The following is a 27,421-nucleotide window of genomic DNA, read 5'->3' on the forward strand; positions in this document are numbered from 1 at the left end:
ACCAAAGTTTTCCTCCAAAAGGTATCAAGCTAAATAAGAAAACAAAAATACTTCTTTCTTTAAATTATTATCACTTCATCAAAAAAATATAACCTTTTAATCAAATAATAATATTTTCTTTGAAAATCTAAATTATAATATTTTAATTAAAGAAGATAAATTCACTATAATTTTATAAACTGTAAATTTCTAAATTTTTGTTATGTATTATTATATATGAGAGAATGACTTGACACATTTTGTATAAAACAAAATATTAAACTGATATAATTAGCTTCATGACAAAAAAATAAAAAATCATTAACATAATTTGAGAAAATTTATTATTTGTAATCATTAGTTTTATGTTAAAGAAAAAATTTCATTAAACATATTTTATAACTTTACTAAATTCTCTTGATTAGTTCATAGTTCATTTTTTTCTTATATCGAAATACGATGAGGTATATGAAAAATATGAAAAATTAATAATGTATCAATTTAAAATATTTAAATAATAACTAAAAATAAAACCTCTATATATACCGCAAATGTGCGGGATTTACACTATTAAATACCAATAGTATAATTGTTACATTCTCTAATATCCCTATCTAAAAAACCGCGTATTTGCGCGGGATCTATACTAGTACCGTAATAACACCAAAGCCTACCATTAAAAAAAAAAAAAAAAAAAAGATATCAATTGATTTACACGAACAATAATCAAATTAAATAACACAAAAGTTAACAACAGTTAGACAAAAATACAAAGTACAGATACATTACACTCACGTACAGCATAAAATAAATTTATACGTACATTGCATTGGTACTATTACTCTTTTACACAATATTACCACCTACTATTTATAGCTCCTCCATTTCCTCAACCTCTTCTTCATCTCTCTCCTACCATTTCTCTCCTTCACCTTCTTCCCTCTTCTTTCTCTCTCTAAAACAAAAATGGACATCCACAACAACAACAACAGCCCTAACAACCCTCGCAACTCGAAAAAAACTCTCGACTTGGACAACATTCGAGCGATTAAGGTCCTCGGGAAAGGCGCCATGGGGACCGTATTCTTGGCTTACGATCGTGTATCCGACCCGAGTGCAGCAAGTCCGTTTGCATTAAAGGTGATGGAGAAATCCGTCCTTTGTTTAAAACACGATGCGGATAGACGAGCGAGGTGGGAAATGACGGTTTTATCCTCGTTTGATAATAACCATACGTTTCTACCGTCGTTATTGGGCTGGTTTGAGGCCGAAGAGTTAATGGGCTGGGCCATGCCGTATTGCAGCGGCGGTGATCTCAACGCGCTGCGGTACGGTATGAGTGACCGCGTGTTTAGTACCTCCGCTATTCGGTTTTATTTAGCGGAGATCGTTTGTGCGTTAGCGCATGTCCATAGCATGGGAATCGCGTACCGTGATCTTAAACCGGAAAATATTCTCGTACAATCGTCGGGTCACGTGACTCTCACGGACTTTGACCTTTCGAGAAAGCTTATTCGGAGGAAGAAAGGGTCCGGAAACGCCGGGTCGGATCCTGACGTAATCCGCGAATTCGTCAAACATCATCCGCCGGCCCCACCATTTTCCGCGTCGAGACGGAATCATTTGAGTCGCATTTTTGCGTACGGGTCGGGTCAGGATACGGGTCTAAAAAAAGCGAACTCGGCTCGAGTTTCGCCCGTAAATAGGCGGAGAATGAGCTTCGCGGGTGGGAAACGGTCGAATTCGTTTGTCGGGACGGAGGAGTACGTGTCACCGGAGGTGGTACGAGGTGAAGGACACGAATTCGGAGTTGATTGGTGGGCCCTAGGTGTATTAGCGTACGAGATGTTATACGGTAGAACACCGTTTCGTGGGAACAACAGAAAAGAAACGTTTCGAAACGTGTTGATGAAGGAACCCGAATTTGTCGGGCAACGGACGGAGTTGATTCATTTGATCGAACGGTTGTTGGAGAAAGATCCGGTTAAGAGATTGGGAAGGTATAGAGGAGCGGAAGAAATTAAGGAGCACGAGTTTTTTAGAGGGTTGAAGTGGGACCTACTAACCGAAGTTGGTCGGCCTCCGTTTGTTCCCGACGTGGCGACGGTTGATTTAACGGAAAAGGCGACATTTGATGTTAGGGAGTATTTTCAGAAGTTACGGGCGCCCCCGTCAATCCCCTCGTCGCCTGTGTACTCGTGTTCATCCGAGGATGAGGCTAATATTTCACTAACGGATTTTTAAAGTTTTTACTTTTTTTTTTTAATTAGTTTGGTTAATTAAATTAGTGTAAATTGAGTTGGTAAAATAAGGGTAGGGGTAGTGTAGATGGTAGAGTGTAGAGAGGTGTTGAGACTTGAGAGGGTATATTGGTAATTTTCAACATAATTGTTGTTCATGTAATGTTCACGTGAATTACACATGTGTTGGTTCAGAAATTGGATATATGGGTTCGAACTTATGATTATGGTGCTGCCAATTCTTGTCTTTTATTTCGAGTATTGCTCGAATTATAGAATACGACAGTTTTATATGGTGAGGTTAATTTTGGACAAAAACCATTTATTCAACAAATGAATTGTCCTTTGACTATAAAACCGTCTCACAGACTCAGAATCTAAGACTATATCATGTAATAACTATCGCAAGTATTTGATGATTGGTATCACCAACATTTGAAAGAAATTGGGTAAGTATAATTGTTGTTAATTATGCTTTACTCTGCTTTTAAGATATTCCTCATGTTGTGCAATGATGAAGCTTAGCGATTAATTATGTCGTCCTTGTTCATTAACTTTTTTTTTTTTTTAAAAAATTTTTTTTTACTGAATTGACAATATAAAAGAATATCGGTAAAACGAGATCGATGTAAGTAACGTTTTCGGTTCGAATCAATGTGAAAAAGACAGAGATGTTTATCATGTAGTTTTCGATTGTGAAACAGACGGTTCTTGATAAGACTAGTGATAGATGAACAAGAACAAGTTATGTACACCATACATGTTTGAGGTCATGAAGTGCATGCATATATTCGATCACTTTTGTCAAGAAATAAACGTTCTCAAGCACAAAATTTGGCATAAATTAAGATGTACTTTTGCTGCCAAAATTTAAGGGTTCTAAAGAGAAATGAACCTTTAACCATAGAGGGAGACTAATGAAGACTATAGACTTGCAACGAAGTCGTTTTAACTTTTTAACTTTTAACTCACAAATGAGTGAAAAAGGTTACAGTAATATTCAACTTTGTGAGACTTTATTAACCTTTATTAACCTGGTTGTTAATTTTGGTTCTTTTAGCTTTTAATTATGTCAATGTAATTCTCTTTATCAAGACAATTTCAATAAATTAGGATATTAAAATATTGACCGGCTCTCAACTATTATCTAAAGGTTTTGGTGGAGATGTCTTATCAACATGTTACCCGAGCCAGTGACCAAGAGGTCACAACTTCAAATCCAAAGCCCCCCGATCGATATCTCACAGGTGAGTTTCAGCACACGGTATATATGGAGAAGTCCACGAATAAGGGAGTGTATTATAATATTAAACTATTAAAATATTAATTAGACCTCAATCGTCAACTTAAAATTATGATTGAGATGGTCTTTCTCAACAATTCAAAGACATTCAATGCCATCATTTCTAGAAATCATTATACCAATTGAATTGATCAATTTTTTTTAGAGAGAGGTCACATTGAATGATAATATAAAAAAATAGGATGTAATAACTAGTGGATTAGTTAGGCATTCAAAGTCTTGCTAATAATAATGCTATAATGCTAACTACATTTAAGCAAGTTTTATGACTTAGAGGTCGATGATTAATTAAGCTTTCGAAAATCTTGCTAATAATGTTACGGAGTATTTCCCAATCTAACAACACAATGTCAAGACGATTCTTTTTTTTTTTTTTTTGAATTCCCAATCATGGGATTAACTGATATTATAAGAATCAAAAGAAATAAGTTCAGCAATACATCGTGGGAGATCAGAATGACCCCATAGCTTACGATCGTTATAACCCGCACTAATCTGAGCTAACTCGTGCGCTACCCTATTAAAACCTCTACTAGCAAAAGACCACTTAACATCATCAAATTCAAAACAGCAAGACAATATGTCTTCGATCATCAAATGAAAATCGCTTCTTCCTTTCGCTTTGTTCACAACCGCGTCTATCAAAGTCTTGCAGTCGCTCTCAACCACAATCCTCGTATGTCCTCGTCGAATGTCAAGACGATTCTTTATTTCAAATGTAAGTGAGGATGTCAAAATCATACTCCGTATATTTTTCCTCCATTTTAATATTTTAATGAATTTTATACGTTTGCTTTATACACGTATATCAATGATCGTTTTCTTTTATTCATATTTTTGGTTATATATTACTAAAAATTATAATAGTTTAATATTCATAATATACTCGAAAAGACAATTTAAACAAGATCTCACATGACTATCTTTTAAGTTATATACTCCGTATTAGAAGTTGTATCGGAGATTCTCCTCACACATAAATAATGCCTAAAAAGCAAATGTATATAATTCATTAGAATAGAATGGGTATTATATAGACGTCATTATTTTAAGCAAATGTGGGAGTGTTTGGTAAACATTATGTTGACAATTATTTTTACACAAATTCTCATTTGCGACGTACAATATCCATCACAAGCTTGTGATAACAAATAAAACTCCACATGGATAGCTAAAGACAAATTATTTGTGAGTTTGGACTCCCTAAGTACTCTGATTTTTGTCTTATCTACCCATGTGGTGATATTTGACGCGTCACGAGAGAGACTTACTATTGTTTTTAACATAATCAAGGTTTTATCATGTTTGAACAATCAATATGTATGTCACTTTTGGTCTTCGGTAAACAACATATTTAGGATGAATATGTTGTTTTAATTACAATATGAAGCTTATCCCAAAATATTGAATAACATATTCTAAACTAATAAAATTTACTTCATTTTACAGAGAAATAACAATCTATTAATCTTAATCCGTTAATTAGTTAACCACTTTAACTAATTCTGTTTAATTAAAATATTTTGGTCAAAAATTCTATTAAATTAAAACCCGTTAATCTGTTAATTAGTTATCACTTCAACTTATTATTTCCAATATTGTGATCAAACATTCTGCTTTTATTCAACTTATTATATATATTGTCATATATATAATCAAAGTTTCAGTGCTAATCTAATGCTATATGGCTAAGCAATTTTTTTTTTTTTTGGATGATTAAATAAATGTTAAATGTTAATAAAAGGCAGTGAAGCATGATTAGATACGAGACTTATATATTAGCAAACTAGTAAGATATGGGGACTGGGGAGTGGTAGTAATGTGACTATGTGAGGCAGTGCAGCATTATGTTTGTTAATTTCGCAAAATGTGCGTATAGCTGAATAGATCACATGATTTGATTATCCACTGTTAAAGTTTGTCCCTAACTTTTATAAAGTGAAGGGGTTATTATACGTTAAAATACATTAAACAAAATACCCTTAATGAAGAATGATGTATGTCAGGGTGGAGTCTAGACATAATAGTCTAGTGTTTGGTTAATATAAAAAAGGTAGATAGGTTAATTAATTAACATACAAGTGTTAAAGACATTTGTAATGGTCCATCCTATTCATGAGTAAGTAATGTCACATTATTACTTATCGTTAAGAGCTTTATTATGTGGTTTATCGACATGTAAGCGTCTCCTATTGATAAAAGAGAAATTGATAAAAGAGAAGAAAGTTAAGGGATTATATACGTAAGTACTTATTAGATTAACGGATAAGATGTTGTTCTAACTTAATCAGAGGTCTCGTGTTTATTTTGAGCATAGGGAATGCATCAGTGTTAAAACTCGTGAAGAAGAGTTTTACCACGTTAGTGATCCTACCCGGCTTGAAGAGGTTATTCACTCTACTGTTAATTGATTTTAGAGTGGAATCTTCATGAAATTATGAATTAAGGATAAGATCCAAACCCATTTTCATGATTTAACACTTACGCAATAAGGTTAAAACTAGCCTCGTCATTATGTGTTTTTAATTTCAAAATAAATCCACACAAGGATGAGTCTTGAATAGGTTTCGATCGGTCTTTAATTGATTTGGAATTTGGAATGTAGTGTTTTGTATGTAAGAGTATTAGGGAATAATACTAATATTGTAAGAGACTAAAACTAGAAGTCCTATCATTATCATATTTACTGATTTTTTCGACAGATAATAATAATACCACATTATCAAAATGAAACTTTCAATATTAAACTTTTTGTATGCATGATAAAGATCACTCAAATTGGAAATAAAGTTTAGTGGCCATGTTATATCTCGTGATTCAACTACGTTCACTAACTTTGTCAAATGTGTAAACAGACGTATTAGAAGGTATTACCGAGTTTTAATATTAACTTTTCAAATGCCTAATAAAGATTATAAAGAGAAAGTTTAGAATACATGTCAAAGAATTACGCTCATGAAATAACGTTGGATAATCTCAATATTCTTTTAAAACTTTAAAAATGCATGACATAAACTTTTGAAAAATAGGCTCAATCAAAATTTTTCCGAAATAACGTATTAAAATATCCAATAATCCAAGCATGTATCATTGTATCGTATTATCCAAAAAGATGGCACATAAGTAATATAATATTTGACCCGTCTTAAACTTACGACGGATAGTACGATACAATGAGAATTTGCGCGTATTTCAAAGAAGTGGTTAGAAGAGTAGAGTGTAGGTTGCGCTGCAAAGGAGAATGCTACGATGTGATCGAAACATTCGACGGCCAGAAATCTTGATTTCATGACTTACTTTGTATATATAATCAATATCAATATATGCCTCGTGCAGTTAGTCGTGCCCATTACATAGATTTCTGTTTTTATTTCTTTTATTTATTTATCCAACACAAATAGGTTAGTTGTTTTGTCTAAGCTTAATTAGAGTAACTTACTTGCCTGCCTCTTACGGCAAACTCACTCTTGATCTATCTTTTTCTATTCATCCTTTGTCTTTTTCTACTAGTTTTGTTTTATCAATTAAATTTGTTTTGATTGAGAAACTCACATTTTAGTTTCAAGAAGTAATTAAAACACTAATTGTAATAATTTTAGTGTATATCATTCGGTTTATAGTCTAGCAAATCCGAGCCAAGTAACATTGCTGCATTTCATTCTTTGAACCCAAGACCTCTAGTCAAGTTAGAACAACTTTTACCAGTTGATCTAAGTGCTAATGAGTACTAACTGTAATCTTTAAAGCTATATATGGATACGATGCTCTCGATCGAACAATTTTGGCTCGAGACATGTCGACTATATCTTCGGGAATGATAACATACACGTGACATATGTACTCTGCCTAATTAAGCTGATAATTAACGAGTTAAACTTGGCAAATGATTTTATCGCCATTACAAAACTCACAATATGTTTAATAGGAATATTTATAATAGTTGGGCCTCAACCATCACCTTAAGGTTTTGGTTGAAATGGTTCATCTATCAATGTTCAATCAATATCTAGTCAATTTAGATGTCGAAATCTCGTCATATATATTTTGTAGACGTCCCAATTTACAAAATAGTTTATATAATAAAGGGTCCATCAATCATATGCATGACATATAAACAATAGTATTGTCAATTTTGTAATTTTCATTTGTATGAACTGTATTTATTTGTTTGGATGGTTAGAGGTCCTAACCATGACGGACCGGCCCCGCCCATGGCCAACTCCACCAGCTTAACCACCATCAACCTTGGGACTAACTGTAACACCCCGCGCTTTCCTTATATTTTTAAATAAACTTTTAAGTAATTTTTATTAAATAATTATTATTTAAAGCTTATTTTCATAAAATATAGCCGTGGCCGTGTAACGGTAATAATAGTAGATTTTAATAATATTATTCTCCGACTCGAGTTATAGTAGACTTGGGACGAAAATTCTAGTGGGTACCGACTCATTTTGAGTTATTGGGCTTAACTTGACTCATGGGCCTTTCTCCCCTCTTTTCTCTACACAAAACCTCAACTAAACCCTCACAACTTCATCTCCCTCACTTGTAATTTCTGAAATTTCCCAACAACCACCCCACCATTGTTGAACCTTCATTTACTAACCCTAAAATCACCATATCTCACTCAATTCTTCACCAATCTCGTTCCTTTTCGCGCCATTCTTTTCCTTTTCTCATTTCCCTTCTTTCTAAGTAAGAAAGTTGCCATCTTTTCCTCTATTTCGAAATTCTCATCTTACAAGGATGTGGATTCTTGACTTAATACCTTTATTTTTGTGTTTAGGGGAGAACTTGGACAACCCGGAGGAGGATAGCTACATCATTGACGAGTCTTTAGAAGATTGAAGTGCAAAAAGGTAACGGTGATGGGTTACTCGACTTTTATGTTAAAATTGTGTGAATTGTGTAGTATTAGACTCACATGAATGTCAAATTTGATGTCTTTCATGCCCTTTGGTGATTTGATGTTGAGTAGAATGCTTGTATGGAAATCCTCACATGTTTAAGGAGTAGTTTTGTGCCTTGTTGAAATATGAGACTTGTCTTAAAGAATTTCTCTCATAATTACATGGTTAAACCTTATTTTAATGATTGATAAACAACCCCATATGCTAATTACATCTTGAAAGTGGTAATTTTCTGAGTATTCATCATATTAGAGGAGCATGAAATGATTGAATGAAAGATAGTGGAATTTGGAGGACTTTGGAAGTTGTTTGTTGATGATTTCGTGTCTTTGGGTGTCCTCCTCGGTGGGGGCGGCACTACCTGCCAACCGGCAGCGAGACCATGCCTCCCCGAGTTGAAAAACAAGGGGAAATTAGTATTTGTATGACTTTGCTTGGACCGGCAGCCGGTCTACCAACCGGCAAAGCACCTCTTGTGTTTATTTAAGTTCAATGTATGTCCTGCCCGGTGGACCAAGAATGGCCTACCAACCTAGCGGGACAAATGCAATTTGGTGTCTTTTATAGCTGGTGTGTTCCTCACGGTGGGCGGCGGAAATCCTACCTGAAAAACACACATATCGATTTTTACCTTGTTTCACCCAAAGCGTGTTCCTGCTGGGTGGCCACGGCCCATGCCTAAGAAAAACACACATATCAAAGATTTTTATCTTGTTTCACCTTGCGGCGGTATCCTTTGCGGTGGGCGCAATGTGCCCACACCTGAGAGTACACCTAATATTGTTTTACTCCTATACTTTATGCATGCCTCACATGAATTGTTTACGTTATGTTTGGGTAACCTTTGTTGCTCGTAATTGTGAACCAAGTGTGACTTTTACATTGTGAGACTACTCGACATACCTTATTTATTTGCCCTCGGACATTGGGTCACGGTTAGGTGCCATTGTTTCCGAGTTGGGCTATTTTTCCTTCCGCCTTTTTCGGACCGGGGGTCACGGTTAGGTGACAAGGTTCCGCTTGAGGTTACTCGACTTTCGGGCACGGTTAGGTGTACCATATTTCGAGTCTTGGATACGATTTGGTATCGTTTGTCGACCGGGTGTCGTCCATCCCGAGAGTCCGGCCAGTTTAGACTAGGACCGTATTATGATCGTCGTCCTACCAAGAGGTTGGAGTCTAGAGGGTTGTCTTGTTTGAGTCTATACTTTGTAATTTGTCTTACATTTGAGTTGAGTCAATATTTGACCGTTGGACCTAATTATTCTTCTCACATTTATGCATAACTACTCTTATTGCATTTTGTATATTAATCATGATTCCCTTGTCACCGTAAGTGTTTATTCTTATACTTGTTTATTTAATTACATTCCTAATTACTTGTATTTTGACATATTGTGGGTGGAGAACCCCCGAGTTACTCCCCACCGATCGTGGCTTTCATATTTATTATGAATGACAGGTTGGTGATGAAGCTTAAGTGGGCAAGACCGTGTGAGCTAGCGAGTTCTTACCTTGGACCTTATTTAGTTATCACATAATAGACTCACCTACTTTTCGAATCTATGTTAATTCGTGGGATATCTTTTCCCCAATAAACAGACTTGTATTGTAAACTTAAAGCTAACTATCTAAACTTATTTATCGTGTTGGTGATACCTCGCGTTGGACTTCATTAGAAGTCTTAAAAGTTTTCAAAATCTCGTGTTTCCGCCACGATTTACTAGTTATATTTAGTTGCCTCAACGAGGGGTGTCACACTAACCCATGTGCATCACTCACTTCTCAAATTCTCAAATATAATATCAACAAAACAACAATCATCTTGGTGACAAACATATAAGAAACATGTATCCCCATCTATTTTGAACTCTACTACTATAATTAGCTACTCACACACATTTATATTTATTTCTACATCAATATGTTTTTGTATCTGAATTTGACGTCGAACAAATATCGTTTATATATATCAATAATTTAGAGTCGATTGTTAACCTTAAATATAGAGGTCATAATTTAAGTATTATCCTTTATATTTCAAGACGATAAAGTTAAGACTTATGGTATTATAGATTATAGGTGTGTGTTCAAAATTTGTGCTATATTAAAATAACAATTTATTAATTTTAATTTTAATTTGCTAATTATCAAACACTTCAACTAATTCTACGAATTAAAATATGCTGGTCAAACCTGCTAATAAAATCTATAATTTATAGTTTATTTATATCGAAAGGGATCTACTAATTACTAAACATTACCTAAATTTGAATTTATATTGTACATTGAGGAGGGTTAATTTTTCAAGTTTCTTCATAAACTCTTAAATTCTCAATCATTTATTTACATTTATAAAAAAAATCAAATATATAGGACAAATAGAAATACACAAAAGCTAGAAGTTTATATAAAAAAGTTGCAAGAATAATTAAAAAAGAAACATACTTAAGTCATAGAAATTGTTCCATTTGTCGGCCAAATTAGGAATAATATATACGAAATTCCTCTTTTTTTTTTTTTTTTTTTAATAATTCAAAGCCGTGACACAATTCTGTAGTTGTCATGAAACACTAGAAACCAAGCTTATCGTTTAGCCTAATCCTATGGCACCTCAAAATATTTGGAATTATGTAACTATTCAATTACTCCTTAACTCTGATTTTTCTCAATAATTTAGAGACTTGGTCCATAGTACAAGCAAAGAATGAAGAAAAACATGGGTATGTCCTTGATTTAGGGTTGTCCCCATTCCATTAATTCCAAGCTTCAATTAATTTAGTGTCATGTCAACAAGTCTAGGCTTGTTGGTTATGAATTTTAGTGTCGTATCGACCGATGATGTCTCGATTTTAAATCGTTGTAAATTTTCATATGATATCATTTACGATAAAGTTGTAACATAATACATATAGGTATTCATTTTTTAACATTATGCCATCATTGATGACCTTTTCAAGCATCAAAGATAGAGATTGTTAGTGTTGCGGAAGCGTGAATATCCTTCGTTGGATTTGTGTTCCACCAGTGTATGAAATATGAGTTTGCACCTAACAGTTATTAGTTATTTAACTTATTTTCTAAGAGCGAGACTCCAATATATATATATATATATAGAGGCAGGATCCGGTGAGTTTGCCATTTTTCGTGAGTTACCCCCGCATTTATATACCATTGGATCTAACAAGATCAAGGGCTGAGATTAACCCACACAAAAATACACAACTTTAATTTTTCTTTCTCTCTTCCAGTTCATTCTTGTTCTACGTTACCCTGCTTACTATTTTTTCCCCTCCCTTTCTTCATTCTTCCCCTCTTTTTTCCTATTTTCTTCCAATTTATGGCATAATCCAATCAAAGTTTCTCAAAACTTGAGTAATTCAAGTTGAAAACACAAAATTAATTCATTATCTTCATTCAGTTTGATTAATACACGCATCAATCATCAATTTTTGCCCAAAATTTGCAGAAACCCTAGCGCAAATTGACAAAACGAAGGTAAGTGTAGATTATGTAAGTGAATATATGTTATTTTGCGAGTTATTTCAATTGTTACTCCGTTAATATGCTTGTCTATCATACTGTTGGCATTTGATTGGTGATTTATTATCATAATCCTCAAAAATGGTTGGTAATATAACTTAGCACACCAATTGTATGTTATAATGTCTAGTTCAATATAGAAACTCAGTTATTGTAATGAAGAAACGTGGTTATTTAATACTCCCTCCACTTTTTTTTGTTCACCCCATTTCTTTTTACACGGATATTAAGAAAAGTTATTAAAGAATGAAAAAGTAATAAAAGAGTTGTAAGTGGGGTGAAAAGAATGATTAAATAATGAAAAAAGTAATAAAAGAGATGTAGGTGGGGTGAAAAGAATGATTAAATAATGAAAAAGGTAGTCCAAATAAGGAAAGAAGAGAAATGGGGTGAAAATAGATAATTTGCCAAAAAGGGGAAATGGGGTGAAAATAGGAAAGTGGAGGGAGTAGTTATTCAAATGCAAAAACTCAGTTATTGTAATGTAGAAACTCAGTTATTGTAATGTAGGATGTCAATTATTGTAATGTATAAACTCAGTTATGGTATGTAGAAACTCTGATATTTGTAGTTATTGTAATGTAGAAACTCGATTATTGTAATGAATAAAGTCAGTTATTCTATATGTGATTCAGTTATTCACTCGTTAGTTGTTTAAACTCAATTACAGTTATTTTATAGTCTAGTTATTATAATATATTGACCGAGTCATTCTATATGATGTTCTGTTAAGTTATATTCTTCTTTTTGGTGATTTGCAGATTGAATCAAGATAGACGCGGATAATTGACGTTCAATGGAAAAATTGATGTATTTACTTGGTCATTTGTTGTTAGCTTTTATCTTGTTTAATTGAATAGCTCAATTATTGTAATGTAGAAACTCAATTATTGTAATGTAGAAAAGCTCATCTATTGTAATGTAGAAACTCGGTATTTGTAATTATTCCAATGTAGAAACTCGATTATTGTAATGTAGAAACTCGATTATTGTAATGTAAAACTCCGGTATTTGTAGTTATTGTAATGTAGAAACTCGGTTATTGTAATGAGTAAATTGTGTTATTGTATTAAGATGAAACTCAAATATATTCAAATATCTATCGTGTGTTTGTTTTCATCTTCTTTAATTGAAGAACTAGTCATTTCCATTCAATCAATCATTGAGATTGGTTAATGCAATTGCAAAATCTGAAAAATGAAATAATTATATATAACATGGCTAAAACAAATCACTTACTTTTATTATATAACTATTTTGTTTCCAACACATTACACTTAAATATCTACAACAAATTATAGCTAAGCATCATCATCATTACATCTAAGCATTTCAAATAATACATCTAACAATAGTACATCACAAATATTACATATATTTATCTCTATTACAACGTCTAAAAATATTTCTTCCAACGAGAACCGTGTCTTGCCGTTGTGTTCACGTTTCTTCCACCGATATTTCTTCCCGACGAGAACCATGTCTTGCCTATTGATGTGGGCTGAACTAGCAGACAACAAAAGCTCACTGAAAGAAATAAAAACAAAAAGGGAGTAAGTTATAAATTACTATACAACTATAAGCAGATTATATAAGACCACAACAATAATTACAAATTTAAATAACTAAGTTAAAACAATACAATAATTGAGATGTAATATTACTATAACCAACTTAAACAGATTATATAAGAAGACGTCATCTTGCAACAACTCTAATTTGAAATAACTAATTTAAAACAATACAATAATTAAGTTTGAATAATACAATAATTCGGTTAAAGCAATACAATAACTCGTTGTTAATGATTAAAACAGAAAAAAAAGTAACTGCAAAATACAATAACTGAGTTTGTATAATACAATAACCGTAAAACAACTATAAAATAACTGGATATTTTAGAGAAGTAAAGTATACTATTATAACCGACTATAAGCATATTATATAAGACCACAATAATAACTCCAAATTGAAATAACTAAGCTAAAACAATACAATAATTGAGGTGTAATATTATTATAACCAACCTAAACAGATTATATAAGAATACGCCATCTTACAACAACTTTAATTTGAAACAACTAAGTTAAAACAATACAATAACTAAGTTTGAATAATACAATAACTCGGTTAAAGCAATACAATAACTATTATTAACAGAATATATTCAAACATAGCAAACAAGAAGTAAATGCAAAATACAAAATACAATAACTGAGTTTGAATAATACAATAACTCGATTAAAGTAATACAATAACTGCTATTAACAGATTAACCAGAGAATTCGAGATATTATCAAAGATACAAAAAACACAATTGAATAAAAAAAAACCTACTCAAACACCTTACAAACAAGATGAAAATGCACAAATCATTTAGAATTCTCATCTCAAACTCAAAACCTTAGAAATTATTGGCAAAAACAATGAGAGAACAAGTAATTTAACAACAAAGACATAAGAACAAGCAGATATACAACGAATCAACGAAAATGAAACGAACATTAGATAAGAACGATAATGAAAACGCACAAATCAGATCTGGAAAAACAAAATTAGTACTTACCTATTGTGAAATTGAAGAGAAATACGAAGATGAGGCGAAAGTGACGACGAAATCTCCTTATTAATTGATGACGAATTTGAATGAGTATGATGAACACTGAGTTTGTAGCTGTAACTTGAACGAAATTGATGAAGATTGAATTTCATAATTCTTATTGATTCTTTTTTTTTTTTTTCTGGTTTTTTAGAGGTTGAAAGAGGAGAGAGAGTGATTTTTTCTAATAATGGGGGATATTGAGGAAAAAGTGGGTATTTGTAGGTTGGGTAAGATCTAATCTCAGCCATCCATCTTAGATTAGATTAGTGGTTCAGATTTAGAGGGGTAACTCACCAAAAAAACTAAACTCATATGATCCTATTTCTATATATATATATATATATATATATATAACAAGTTCGAATCTCATTATCTGAATTTAATTTACTTAAATCATTATTTTTAAGTCGTAATATTAAGTTTTTTTTCTTAGTTGATATGAATTTATGGTGATGCAATATCACTTTCCTATTTGCATGATACATTATCTCAACTCTCAAGCAAAGAAAGAAGAAAAACATGGGTATGTCCTTGATTTAGAGGTGTCCCTATCCTTCTATTAATTCCAAGCTTCCGTTCGGTGTCATGTCAACAAGTCTAGGCTTGTTGGTTATGAATTTAGTGTCATATCGAATTATCGACCGATGATATCATCTTATGATAAGATTGAAACATACTCCCTAGTCCCTAGTACACATGAGTATTCATTTTCTAACACTCAGACATCATTGATGGCCTTTTCACCCATCCAAGTTAGAGATTGTTAGTTAGACTTAACTTCTAAGGGTCATACTCGTATATCACAGGTTCAAATCTCATTATCTGAATTTAATGCAATTAATCAAGATCAAAGTTAGAGATTGTTACTTTTTTTTTTTACTTAACTTTTAAGAGCGAGACTCGTATATCACAAGTACAAATCTCATTATCTGAATTTAATACACTTAATCACAATCAAAGTTAAGAAATTGTTACTATATTTTTTTTGACAGTAAGAGAAAAATAACTTACAATGTCCTAGTTGTTACAGAGTAAGTTATTCGACTAAATAGCACAAGAAATTCAACTACCAAATCTAAAGTCTGATGGTAACTTTTGAATTAACTTTAAAGGCGAGACTCATAGATCACAAGTTCAAATCTCATTATCTGATTTAATACACTTAATCACGATCAAAGTTAGAGATTGTTACTTATTTGACTTAACTTTTGTCTCCATAGATTTAATTTCAATGTATATATTACAAGTTCGAATCTCATCATCTAAATTTAATACACTTCATCACGATTTTTAGTAATATTAAGTTTTCTCTCAATAGATATGATTTTATAATGGCCCTATATTACTTTTCTATTTGCCATGATAAATGATCTCAAGCAAAAACTAACCCAATGCATTAAAGACTTGATTTTACTATTAAAAAATGAGATCGACCCACCAGATGATACAAAGTCTCGATCTTACTTTCTCACATCCTCTTATGTGATTTCACAAATTGAAAATCATGGATCATACATTTTCTGTGTGAGAGGGTGGTACCAAGACTTGGTACTGCCCAGTACCTGGTAGGGGTGAGCAAAACCGTGTACCCGATACGGTTTTCAAAACCGTATCGGGTATACGGTTTTAAAAATCGCAAATATCACTATACGGATCCGATACGGTTTTCGGGTACCCGGAAAAACCGTGTATACGGAATCCGTATATACGGATACAGTTTGGTGACAAATGCCTAATTAAACATTTTAATTATTTAAGAGTTAATAAGTACCTCTAAAATGACCACCTCTTATAAATAGCTGATTTTTGTTTATTGAGATAAGTTAGTAAAAAAAAGTCGTAAAAAACATTAAAAGAGTGGAGTTGAAAGAGGAATTTTGCATTTTTTTTTTTAAACAAAAACTTCAAACCGTGTCAGAAACGGTTTCGTTTTTGCCCGACCCGGATACGGTACGGTTTTTATAAAACCGTATCATGTATACGGATTTTCATATCGTATATACGGAAATTCGTATAACTCAAACCGTATACCGTATCGTATATTTTTGCTCACCCCTAGTACCCGGTGACGGCCTACCTTGGTCCTTTACAATTAACACAAGTGGTCCAATTTTCTCATGGTTGATTGTAGCCCTTCTTTACTCGATGTCATTTCATCATCGGCAGGCCAAGGATGAATAAGAAAAGGGACAAGAGCAACACGAACAAAGAGGGAAGAGGCTCCCATGTGGGTCTTTTTTAAGCTTATAAATCAATATGGTACGTCTGTCTGTTTTATGGTAGACAATTAAACCATAATAACTGGGATTAACATTATAATATCATACTGGTTTTTCTAAGGTCGTGTATAATTTAATCATACAATTATCAACTGGGACCTTTAAGTACTTTTAATTATCGATACATATACGAAAGCGGACCAGTATATGTATTAATCTACATTAGACAGCGAGATTAAAGCACATTGTCCTAATTACTACACCCTTTAATCTGGTTTAAGCAGGCCAGGTATCGCTGTCAGAATTTGATATCACTAATTGCAAATAATCTTTCAAGATCATATCATCTCTGTGTTACTCCAGAAATGTATGTTGTATGTCTTGTGGTCCTAGATGGTTGGTAAACTTGTACTAATAATGCTCATTTAGTAACATATGATATGATATGATGCCCACGGTATCAAATCTCGTCTGCAATACCACACCACATTTCCGAAACAAAGGCCAATTCAGAGATCAATGCTAAAACCGATATTTAATAGTATTGCGATGGATGATGCATAGACCTGGCAAAGCTGACCTGACCAACCCGACCCGTTAAGGCTGAACCGAGACCTGAAATGTATCACTCAATAGACCCAAAGTGACCCAAAATGACACGAAATGACCTAGTTAAGGCAAAATCATGACCCGAAATGACCCAAACAACCCAGATTGACCCGAACCAAAGTGACCCAATAAGATTGACCCGAAAATAACCCGACCCGAATGACCCATTTGCCAGGTCTAAGATGCATATACATTCGTCAAATAGGGTACTTCAAGGTTTAGATTGAATCCAATCAATAAAGCTTGTAAATTTGATCAACAAAACCAGAGGCCTGGTTTCTGCTCTCATGACTGAACAGGGACTTAGCCGCCCATGGGGATTGGGGATGATGCATATACATTCGTCAAATGAACATGAACCCTCCAAAACAACCCTTTTAGATGTCTATTTTTAGGCTTCTAACATGCTAGTTGCTACTATGAAGCCAGCCACATGAGAATCTATGACATAAAGTCGACCTTTACTAACGATTTACAATACCAGTGACAGAGAAGGTAAATTAGAAGGGAAGGGTGGCAAACGATACTGTAAACTTGTCTAACCTTCTAAAAGAGGACCTCTGATAAACTTGGATAGACTGGAGATGAGCGTGCATGAATTAACTTGATTGGAATAATCGCCTTAATAATATCTGCTCTTCCTTCTCTAGTTGGTCAGCCCCGTGTTTCTTCAGAGCACCGCTTGCCAGTGCCTTCTGTCCCTCGTCCAGTGCTCGTTTTCTAATAGCGGCCAATGAAACTTTCTCCACTTGAGATTCCAGAGCATCTTTGACATCTAAGGTAGTTTTAGCTTCGTCCTTTGAAGATCCATTGTTACCGCATCCACTTCCCCACCATTTATTGGTGGACCTTGATAATCCATTTGAGGGGAATCCATATTTGAACTCTTCGGTAAAGATAGAGACTTCCAAAGGTAAGACCGGAGCTAGTGTTTGATGGGGTCGCCAAGTTGTTTTGCCAGCATTGCCTTGTGGTTTGGACAACTCTGGAGTGGATCTAGCAGTTGTGCCATTACTCTTATGTTTGTCAGCCTGCGAATTTCCTCCCAGCGCTTTGCTCTTCTCTTTAATGGCTTCTTTTTTTATTTCTTCAATGGTTTTTCCGGCCAGATATTTTCGATGGGGCCACCGCTCAAGACCATTCTCATTGCATAGTCTTTTAAGAACACTTGAAGAGACACCGAGAATGTCAGCTGCTTCGGACAGAGGTAGAGGAAATAACTTGGAGACATCCTCAAATGAGAGGGACTGATCAAAATTCTGCTTATGGTTTTGTATAGAGTTCATTGTTCCGTCCCCTACGAAAAAGAATTCTGTGGCCAATACAAGAATTCACCAATCAACATTACATGCTGCAGGGATTGGTTTTCTAGTCAATACAAGAGATGCAAAGCTGCAGATTAAAAGGATATAACAAAGATCACCAATTCTTGTTTAAGTCTTTAAGACCGTCTTAAGTCTTAAGTTCAGACAACTCTCACACCCGATTAAAAGGAGGTTGTGAGACGTCTTAAGTTAAGACGGTCTTAAGCAAGATCAACTGAACAAAGATAACCAATCAGATACAATATACTGTACTTTCGAGTCTTAAGAAAAAGATATGAAAGCTTCTTAAGTGTTCTTAGGTTGAGAGGGATAGTTAAGATGTATCAGCCCATAAAGGGGTGATTGAGGGAACCCTCAGACCTCAACATTGCCTCAAATGACAATTCAAACCCGAGTTTCTCTGGTGGAAAGCTGGGTGGGAGATAGGAGCTCAATAATGGAACCTAACTAATGATATAACATGAGAATATTAAGGTCAGCTGAAATTGAAAGTTGAGCTTAGATAGCTCCAGCAACTACGGTAAATACTAAGGTGTGTTTGGATTCAGGGTTTTCTAGGGAAAGGGAGGGGAGGGAATTGGAAGGATGAGAAATCCATTGTTTGGTTAGTAAAACTGTAAAATGAAGGTAGAGGGATTTGGAGGAGAGGGAAAATGGATCCCTCCATTTCCCTCCTTTAAGGCAAATTATTCCCGACTAACATAGGCAAGATTTGGAGGGAAAATCACCTCCTCCATTCTCCCTCCCCTCCCCCTTCTCTTCCTTTCCCTTCCCTCCTTCCCCCTCCTCTCCCTTTCCCTCCTTTTTTCCTATCCAAACAAGGCCTAAATAGAATTCTAAGGGTGTGTTTGGATAACAAAAGTGGAGGGAAAGGGAGGGGAGGGGGAAGGAGGGAAGAGAAAGGGAGAGAAGGGAAGGGGAGGGGGAATGGAGTGTGGTTGTTTGGATACAATTTCCCTCCAAATCTTGCCTATTGTAGAGAGATTTTGATTAGGCTTGGAGGAGGGAAATTGAATCCCTCCAAATCTCTCCCCCTCTATTTCCCTCCACCCTCATTTGCTATCCAAACAAGGGATTTTAAATCCCTTACTCTTCCTTCCTTTCTTTTCCCTCCAAAACTCTCAATCCAAACACACCCTAACCGAAGTGAAAAGACTACAACAACAAGTGAGACTATTAGCAAATTTCCAGTATGTGAAGTTGTAAGCCCTTCCAACCATATTAAGGTTAGCTGTAATTGAATTCTGAGCTCAGATAGCTTCAGCAACTACGGAATACTAAATAGTATTCTAAGTATTTCTAACCAAAGTGAAAAGACTAAGACAACAACAGCACTCCAGTGTCACAAGGGCTCTCACAAAAGGCGCGGAGTTCAATGTACATAATCTTAGTCCTTGACACAAAGAATTGTCTCCAGATGAACTATATCGAAAATTGTGTCGAGAATGGAATCAAATGACTGAAACATCACAATAAAAGCACAACCAATTTAATGAATCATTTTGCTTTATTCTACTACAATCCAAAACCAAAGAAGAGAGTTATTCGCTCCCTTGGAAACGGAGGGAAAATGGATCCCTCCAAAACCCTCCCTCCATTTGCCTCCTACCGCACTTGTTATCCAAACAAGGGATTTTGAATCCCCCCTTTCTCCTCCCCTCCCTTTCCCTTCAAAACCCTCATCCAAACAAGCTTTTAATTCCTATATACATTCAAAATCGTGGAACATTTGACCATTATCTTAAGTGTGATATTGACTGCTACAAAATTGCACTAACTGAGGGTAAACCAAAGTACCAAACTAACGAAAAGGTGAATCCTTTGTCTACAACTCACAACAGTGTAATTCACAACCGAGGCTTATTGGGCCCGGAGGTTGAGATCAAGTTTTTTTTCACATCAGAGAAATATTAACCGTAGAGACGTAGAGTGACTATCTTTCTTATCCGACAGCAACATACAGTAGATAACTAAATGCACCAGAATGCCAATTAACAACTGCAAATAGATTAACTATATCATGTGAAGCCATTATTCCTACTCCCTCCATCCATACAAGATTGTTTGCCTTTGATTTGGAGCTAATATGTAAGGATATGTGGGAAAATACTCTAGACTCTAGAGTTCATTTGGTTTCAAGTAATAATTGGCACCGGTAATTATAAAAATTCATAAAAAAAGGGGACAAACTACAACGAATTATACTTCCCGGAGTGACAATGTACGAATAAAAGTTGAGGAAAGTCTTAGCCAAGTTGCCAGCCCATATCTTTGATTCTCATAGGTACACACCAAAATTTAGTACCATTACCTCTTACTAATTTCCACAGAAATAGTATACTACGGAGTAACACTTAACCTTTAGATTTGATTATTGTTGTTGAGGTTAAAATGAAATATTGTACAAGGCATAGAAAGTGATCACTTGCATTTCAGCCAATATATTATGAAAATAGGATCAAATTGTGGGACAAAGGGAGTACTAGAAAGAAACTATACCAACAGATAATCCTCTTTTTGCGAAAAATTAAATCGCTCTTAAGGTTTCAGATGGAATTAACACCCTTTGAGAAAACTCTTCCAAGAAATGAAAGCCGGTTACTCGAGTTCAGTAATACCATGTTTCTTTCATGCACATACCAATACCATACAAAAACTCGCATCGCTAAAAAGAAAGAAAAAAACATACCAAGCTAAAGTCTTTAATGAAGTTATCTTGTTCCTCAACAGCCAGAGTGATTACTCACTGCCCTATCTATCAAAAAACCGAAAATAAAAGCTAAATACGCAAGTTACAACTTCTAATATACAAAAACAATAACATTACTTCAGTAGTTTAGTGCCTCAAGGCTCCCAAGGGCTCTTGTAAATTGCGGGATAAGGGGAGTCGGATGACAGACACAAGGTACAATATAAACTTATTAATTTGAACCACATTGCAACCCAAAATTAGTTCTACACAACACAATTACAGATGAACATGAGCTGCATTGGCAAGAATTCAATTAAGTTTCGATTTTTATAGATAAAAATCAATTGGGTATCTGCAGTAAATTGAAATTTTTTTAACCAAGCAAATTAAATTACAGTTCCCCTAAAATTTAACCACAGATTCAGTTGTTAATCAGTACAATTTGAGCTATGAATCGGCAAAATTAATTATAAAAACTGATTCAAAAAGGTAATTGGGGAAAAACAAAACCCTAGCTCAAACACTAGTACAATTAAGCAATTTGAAACTTGAATTGATACATTTGAATCAAAAATTAATTTAAAGATTAGAGTAAAAACAAAAGAAAATTTGAAGGATTAATTATTTATTTACCTTATAATTTTGAAGGATAATCCAAGGGCCTTTCGCGGTCTCTCTTCTTCACTATTTTGCCCCGACTTAAAAACTAGCGGTTAGGACTTGGAGCCTACTAATATTTTTTTTTCTTTTTTTTTATATTTGATTCGGTAGGTTTTGATTAATACGGTTTTAAGTTAAGATCTCTCACAATTAACTCTGTTGAGAGTATGTCTTAACTTAAGACTGTCTGAAATAATAATTCGTGTATTAGATTATTTTAACGGAAATTTCTAATGGTACCCTTTAATTTGGTCAGATTTCCCATGATATCCATGTTTTTAAGAATCTGCCTATGATATCCTTGTGAAGTTCCATTTTTGTACCCATGGTATCCTTAATGTAAAAATGGTTAAATGAGCGTTGAGTTTTGATGATGTGACATTAAATTAGTAATTATAAACTATTAATAAATATGAAATAAAAACTATTGGATGATTGATACGAGAGTCGAGTAAAAATATTAATAAATAAATATGCTATTTAATGTTATGTGTTTATTCTAATCATGATTCACGACATAAATTGAATTGTGGCACCGTAAAGGAAATAAAAAACTTGTTCTATCTCTTCAAATCACATTAGAATTTGAAAAATTCTAATTCGAGGAAGAGGATTATTCTGGGATGAGGATTATTCGAGGAAGAGGATTATTCTAATTCGAGGAAGAGGAATATTAATAAATAAATATGCTATTTAATGTTATGTGTTTATTCTAATCATAACTTGTTCTATCTCTTCAAATCACCGAAGTCGGGGATATCGAAAGTGAGTCATACCAGCGATCGAACTGGGATGCTCTTCGAAAGAGCATTAATGGGTTAGTAAACAAGGTTAATACTTGTAATATCAAGAACATAATTCCCGATTTATTCAACGAGAATCTAATTCGAGGAAGAGGATTATTCTGTCGAATTTGTATGAAATCGCAACTGATATATACCCCGGTTTTAGCCATGTTTATGCTTCATTAATCGCGGTTGTGAATTCAAAATTCCCTGAAATCGGACATCTTTTAGTTCGAAGGGTAGCTTTGCAGCTTACAAGAGCTTACAAGCGTAATAATAAACATCAACTAACTGCTTCGGTTAAATTCATCGCTCATCTCGTAAACCAGCGAGTAATTCATGAAATTGTCGCGTTGGAGTTGCTTACGGCTTTTTTAGAAAAGCCGAGTTATGATAGTGTTGAAGTCGCAGTTGAGTTTGTTAAAGAATGTGGGTGCATTCTTGAAGAACTTTGTCCTAAGTCTATGCATGCCATTTTTGAGAGATTTCGCGGGATTTTGTACCAAGGAGAAATTGATAGGAGAGTCGAGTTTATGATTGAGGATTTGTTCGCTATCAGAAAGGGTATATTTCAGGGTTATCCTTCTGTTTTACCTGAACTCGATCTTGTTAACCTCGAAGATCAGATTACCCATGAGATATCTTTAACTGATGACATCGATCCTGAGACTTGTCTCGATGTTTTCCAGATGGATACCAATTTTGTCGAAAATGAGACAAAATATGAGGAGTTAAAGAATTCCATGCTCGGAGATGAATATAAAGATTATGATGAAGACGATTTAGACGAAGATGAATCTGATGATGAAGAGCGAATGGTGATAGAAGACGGTACTAATAGAAACCTAGTTGAACTACGGAGAGAAATATATCTGACGATTATGTCGAGTAATGATTTTGAAGCAGCCGGGCATAAGTTACTGAAAATAAAACTTGAACCCGGGTTAGAGATCGAGTTATGTAAAATGTTATTGCAGTGTTGCATCCAAGAAAAGACTTATGTTAAATTTTATGGTTTATTGGGTCAAAGATTGTGTATGATAAATCAAATGTACCAAGAGTAATTTTGAGAGATGTTTTGTGGAGCAATATTCGATGGTTCATCGTCTGGAGACGAACAAGCTGCGCAATGTGGCTAAATTCTTTGCTCATTTGCTAGGGACTAATGCTCTTTCATGGCGTATCTTAGCTTATGTCAGGCTGACAGAAGACGAAACCACTTCCTCTTCTCGAATCTTTATAAAGTTTCTTTTCCAGGAGTTGGCTGAGCAGTTGGGTATCGGTTTGCTTAATGACCGATTAAATGATCCATCAATGAGTTCCTCGTTTGAGTCTATTTTCCCGAGAGATAACCTGAGGAACACCCGCTTTGCCATCAATTTCTTCACATTGATCGGGCTTGGTGGGCTGACGGACAGACTGAGAGAATTTTTATTAGACGCCACTCATGAATCATAGATCTCTATCAATCTTTTTAGTTTTCTTCTGCATATTTATCTGTAATCGATTTTAGTTCATTGAAACATTTTCAGTTTTCGTATGATTTACTTAATTACTCGTACTTTTATATTTTCTGGCAGGGCCTAGCTTAGACGCGGTCTAACATTTTCAGTTTTCGTATGATTTACTTACCTGTAATCGATTTTAGTTCATTGAAACTTAAAAGGTAAATGCAATCTGTTAATTTACGCAGATTAAACCTAGGTTAGATGCGGTCTAACAGCTTATGTAATTGTTTCAGAAATAGCTTTCAGATTGTAATAAAACGAGCTCCGACAACAATAATCATGACATTATACACAAAAACGAACACAAACTATTGCTCAAGCTGCGCGTACCAAATACCCTCAATCTTGACATCCTTGGGAGTTTTGGCCCCCAAATCAGTATCAGATGGCTGGAGACTTTGGAAGACGCCGATAACCTCCCCTGTTTCCGGATTGCTCTTGGTCACACTCAAGGTAATAGTCCCTTTTGATGAAGCAGTATTCTTGACATTCTCCTTCTGGAGCTCCTCTTCATCTCCTCTCCCGCCAGCTGGCAATGCAACAGCATTGTCGTAACCAGTGGATCCACCTCGGCCCTTTGGGTCTAGGAAGGAAGAGCCACGGTATGATGGTACAAGGAAGTCTCCACTGAAAGCTTCAGGTTTGCCAGATGCAACCAGTTGCTTGACAGTGAACAGAAAGGGCACACGCTCGCCACCAGGCAGTTGAACGGTGACAGCAGCGTAGTCAATACCGTCTTTCTCCTCAAACTTGACAGTGCCGTCAGATGAGACTTCAAAGGGTCCCTCAATTTCGTCAAGGGTGTAAGTGAGACGGGTCATGAGTTTTGTGTCTTGGAAATCGGGTGGGGAGTTCTTGCTCACTCCCTCGGCTTTGACTGTGAATTTGGTGGGCTCAAGGCAGAACTTCTTGGCTTGGTATTTGCCTGGTTTGATGGCGAAGGAATCCACTCCATCACCTAAGGTTGGGCACTGGTTTGCGGTTCCAGTTCCTTTGACCTCCATGTAAGTCTTGCTCTGAATCTCGTCAAAGGTTAATCTCTTCGGAGCTCCCTCTGCATTTGCTCCCTGTTAACAAACACAATTTCAGCAAAAGAAGAGTAGTGAAAAGTATAATAATGCAGCATTCACTTAGAACCGAGTTATTCTCGTCACCATCATTACAGTACAGAATTTATGGAAACAGAAACTAAGCAACTATACTTTGAAAGCCGGAACATAATTTGTTCATTTCTAAATCTGTTCGACAGTCTACGTCTGAAATAATGAATAAACTTCTGCTGTACAGTAATACTACACTGATCATATACTTTTTAGCATCACTCGTAAAATTTCATGAACCGGATACCACCATTGACACAAAATCAACTCAAACTTGATACAAGTAATCTGTGTTACAGCAACTGTTCTTATATATTCTGATCAGAGAATCGCTGCATCAGAAATTTTTATCTATCTGAAAGTTGTACCATGATTCATCTACCAGTACCATTTTGTTTACCAAAGAGCATTTGTATACAGAATTGATCCCAGCCACATACATGATGCATGATATATGTTTATGCATGCAAAATATATACTCCCTTCATCCATATAGAAACTTAATGGTTTGTTTTGCAAAAAAAATAAGGAAAAGAGTAAGAGGTTGAGAAATCTATAATGATCATAAAAAACATATTCCCTCTGTCCCGGTCATTTGTTGTCCTATTCCATTTTGGGGGTATCGGTCAATTGTTGTCGTTTCTATTTTAAGAATGAACTTCATAAGTAATTTGATCATTCATACTCAATTTGTTACACTTGTCATCAGTAATTGGTCCCATCCTCTTTCTTTGGTCTTTGTGCCAAAATCAGAGGACAACAATTGACCGGGACAGAGGGAGTACTACATAAAAAGCGAAGATTCAACGTAAAAAGTATAAATATGGACAAGAAATACTGAAATTATGGAGTTCTTCATGGACTGGGATCATACAACATTAACTTGGACCGAGTTCTGAGCTTATGATCAATGATCCCAGGTATTTTAATCAAAGGTAAACAAATGATTGGTACAAAACGAGTAAAAGATCAGGAAACATACCGAGGCGATGAGTGCAGAGGTGGCGAGAGCGAAACCAGCAAGTTTGGTAGCATCAACACACTTTTGAGTCAACTCCTTAACATTAGATTGAAGAGACAGGGAGACTCTACCAGCAGAGTGATCGACACCGAAAGCCTTGGATACATTAGGAGTAGACCTAAGTTGAAGGGTGTTTCTTGAAGCAACCTTAGTATGCTGCAGGAAGGTTGTTGAAGCCTGAAGTGAGGCTGCCATTTTTCCTTGTAGTTTTTTTTTTTTTTCTCTCTTCTGGTTTTCAGTGAACTAAGTACCACAGGTTTTGTGTTCTCTATGTTTTAGGACAGAAATACATGTAAAATATGACAGTGATTTTAGTGGCTTGGCTTTGCTTTGAGTGTAAACTATTGGATAAAGGGATAGGATATCTTAGATAAGATGTGTTTTCTTATTGGTTTCTTCAGAGTAAGTGACCCTACTCTCATTCTTCCCACCTATAACATTTTGCTTTGTAAATATTTATCCATCTTGGTGTCTCTTGTGACGGCCACAAGTTATGACAGAGAAAATGTGACCATTTTATGTTAAAAAAATAATCATCCACATATTTTTATTTATCAGAAACATTTACTTTTTTATATCATAAAATGTTCACATCTCCTTCGTCACAAATAATATCCATTTTAGAATATTTTCTATCCCGTATACTGATAATCTGATATACTAATACTACTGCATACTGTATCAGTTTCAACAGCAAAATAATCTTCTTGTTAAATTTTTGAAGTTAAATTTGAACTATTTTTTCAGTTTATCCTTCTGATCTATATTATTCTCTCACAAAAGTCAAGTCTTTAACTGGTAAATCTCATACAAAGACAGAGGTGAACTACAACAGCACTTAGAAATCAACAACAAAATGCTATCAGCATTCATACAGATTGCCAACAATGCCATTATAACAGATCAGGGACTAAAGCAGGTC

At 34.7% G+C, this 27,421-nt stretch overlaps 3 protein-coding genes and 1 pseudogene across 9 annotated transcripts; 2 read left to right on the forward strand and 2 right to left on the reverse strand.

Moving 5' to 3' along the window:
* The first annotated feature begins 805 nt into the window (after nucleotides 1–805).
* Nucleotides 806–2,443, forward strand: LOC141657854 (serine/threonine-protein kinase UCNL-like). The gene has a single exon (XM_074465229.1). It carries the CDS (start codon nucleotides 946–948, stop codon nucleotides 2,221–2,223), a length of 1,278 nt encoding a protein of 425 aa, XP_074321330.1. The 5' UTR covers nucleotides 806–945; the 3' UTR covers nucleotides 2,224–2,443.
* Nucleotides 2,444–17,614: 15,171 nt separating this feature from the next.
* On the reverse strand, nucleotides 17,615–22,166 carry LOC141657855 (uncharacterized). Of its 7 annotated transcripts, none has more exons than XM_074465230.1 (3): nucleotides 22,059–22,166; nucleotides 21,423–21,488; nucleotides 17,615–18,720 (listed from the first exon to the last, which is right to left on the reverse strand). In XM_074465230.1, exon 3 carries the CDS (start codon nucleotides 18,692–18,694, stop codon nucleotides 18,008–18,010), a length of 687 nt encoding a protein of 228 aa, XP_074321331.1. In that variant the 5' UTR covers nucleotides 18,695–18,720; nucleotides 21,423–21,488; nucleotides 22,059–22,166; the 3' UTR covers nucleotides 17,615–18,007. The 7 variants fall into 7 exon arrangements, with proteins under 7 accessions (XP_074321331.1, XP_074321335.1, XP_074321333.1 ...); XM_074465234.1 differs by having other exon boundaries at nucleotides 17,615–18,705; nucleotides 22,059–22,159; XM_074465232.1 differs by having other exon boundaries at nucleotides 17,615–18,759; nucleotides 22,059–22,159.
* Nucleotides 21,284–25,061, forward strand: LOC141655748 (uncharacterized; annotated as a pseudogene).
* Nucleotides 24,603–26,852, reverse strand: LOC141657858 (oxygen-evolving enhancer protein 1, chloroplastic). Its single transcript, XM_074465240.1, has 2 exons — nucleotides 26,461–26,852; nucleotides 24,603–25,445 (listed from the first exon to the last, which is right to left on the reverse strand). Exons 1-2 carry the CDS (start codon nucleotides 26,692–26,694, stop codon nucleotides 24,687–24,689), a joined length of 993 nt encoding a protein of 330 aa, XP_074321341.1. The 5' UTR covers nucleotides 26,695–26,852; the 3' UTR covers nucleotides 24,603–24,686.
* Nucleotides 26,853–27,421: the final 569 nt, after the last annotated feature.

Source organism: Silene latifolia, chromosome 5 (genome assembly GCF_048544455.1).
Source record: "Silene latifolia isolate original U9 population chromosome 5, ASM4854445v1, whole genome shotgun sequence".
Lineage (NCBI taxonomy): Eukaryota > Viridiplantae > Streptophyta > Magnoliopsida > Caryophyllales > Caryophyllaceae > Silene > Silene latifolia.

Coding starts and splice junctions, on each gene's coding strand:
- LOC141657854 (XM_074465229.1), top strand. CDS start 946: ATGGACATCCACAACAACAACAACAGCCCTAACAACCCTCGCAACTCG.
- LOC141657855 (XM_074465230.1), bottom strand. CDS start 18,694: ATGAACTCTATACAAAACCATAAGCAGAATTTTGATCAGTCCCTCTCA.
- LOC141657858 (XM_074465240.1), bottom strand. CDS start 26,694: ATGGCAGCCTCACTTCAGGCTTCAACAACCTTCCTGCAGCATACTAAG. Junction 25,446..26,460: donor CCTCTGCACTCATCGCCTCG/GTATGTTTCCTG, acceptor GTTTGTTAACAG/GGAGCAAATGCAGAGGGAGC.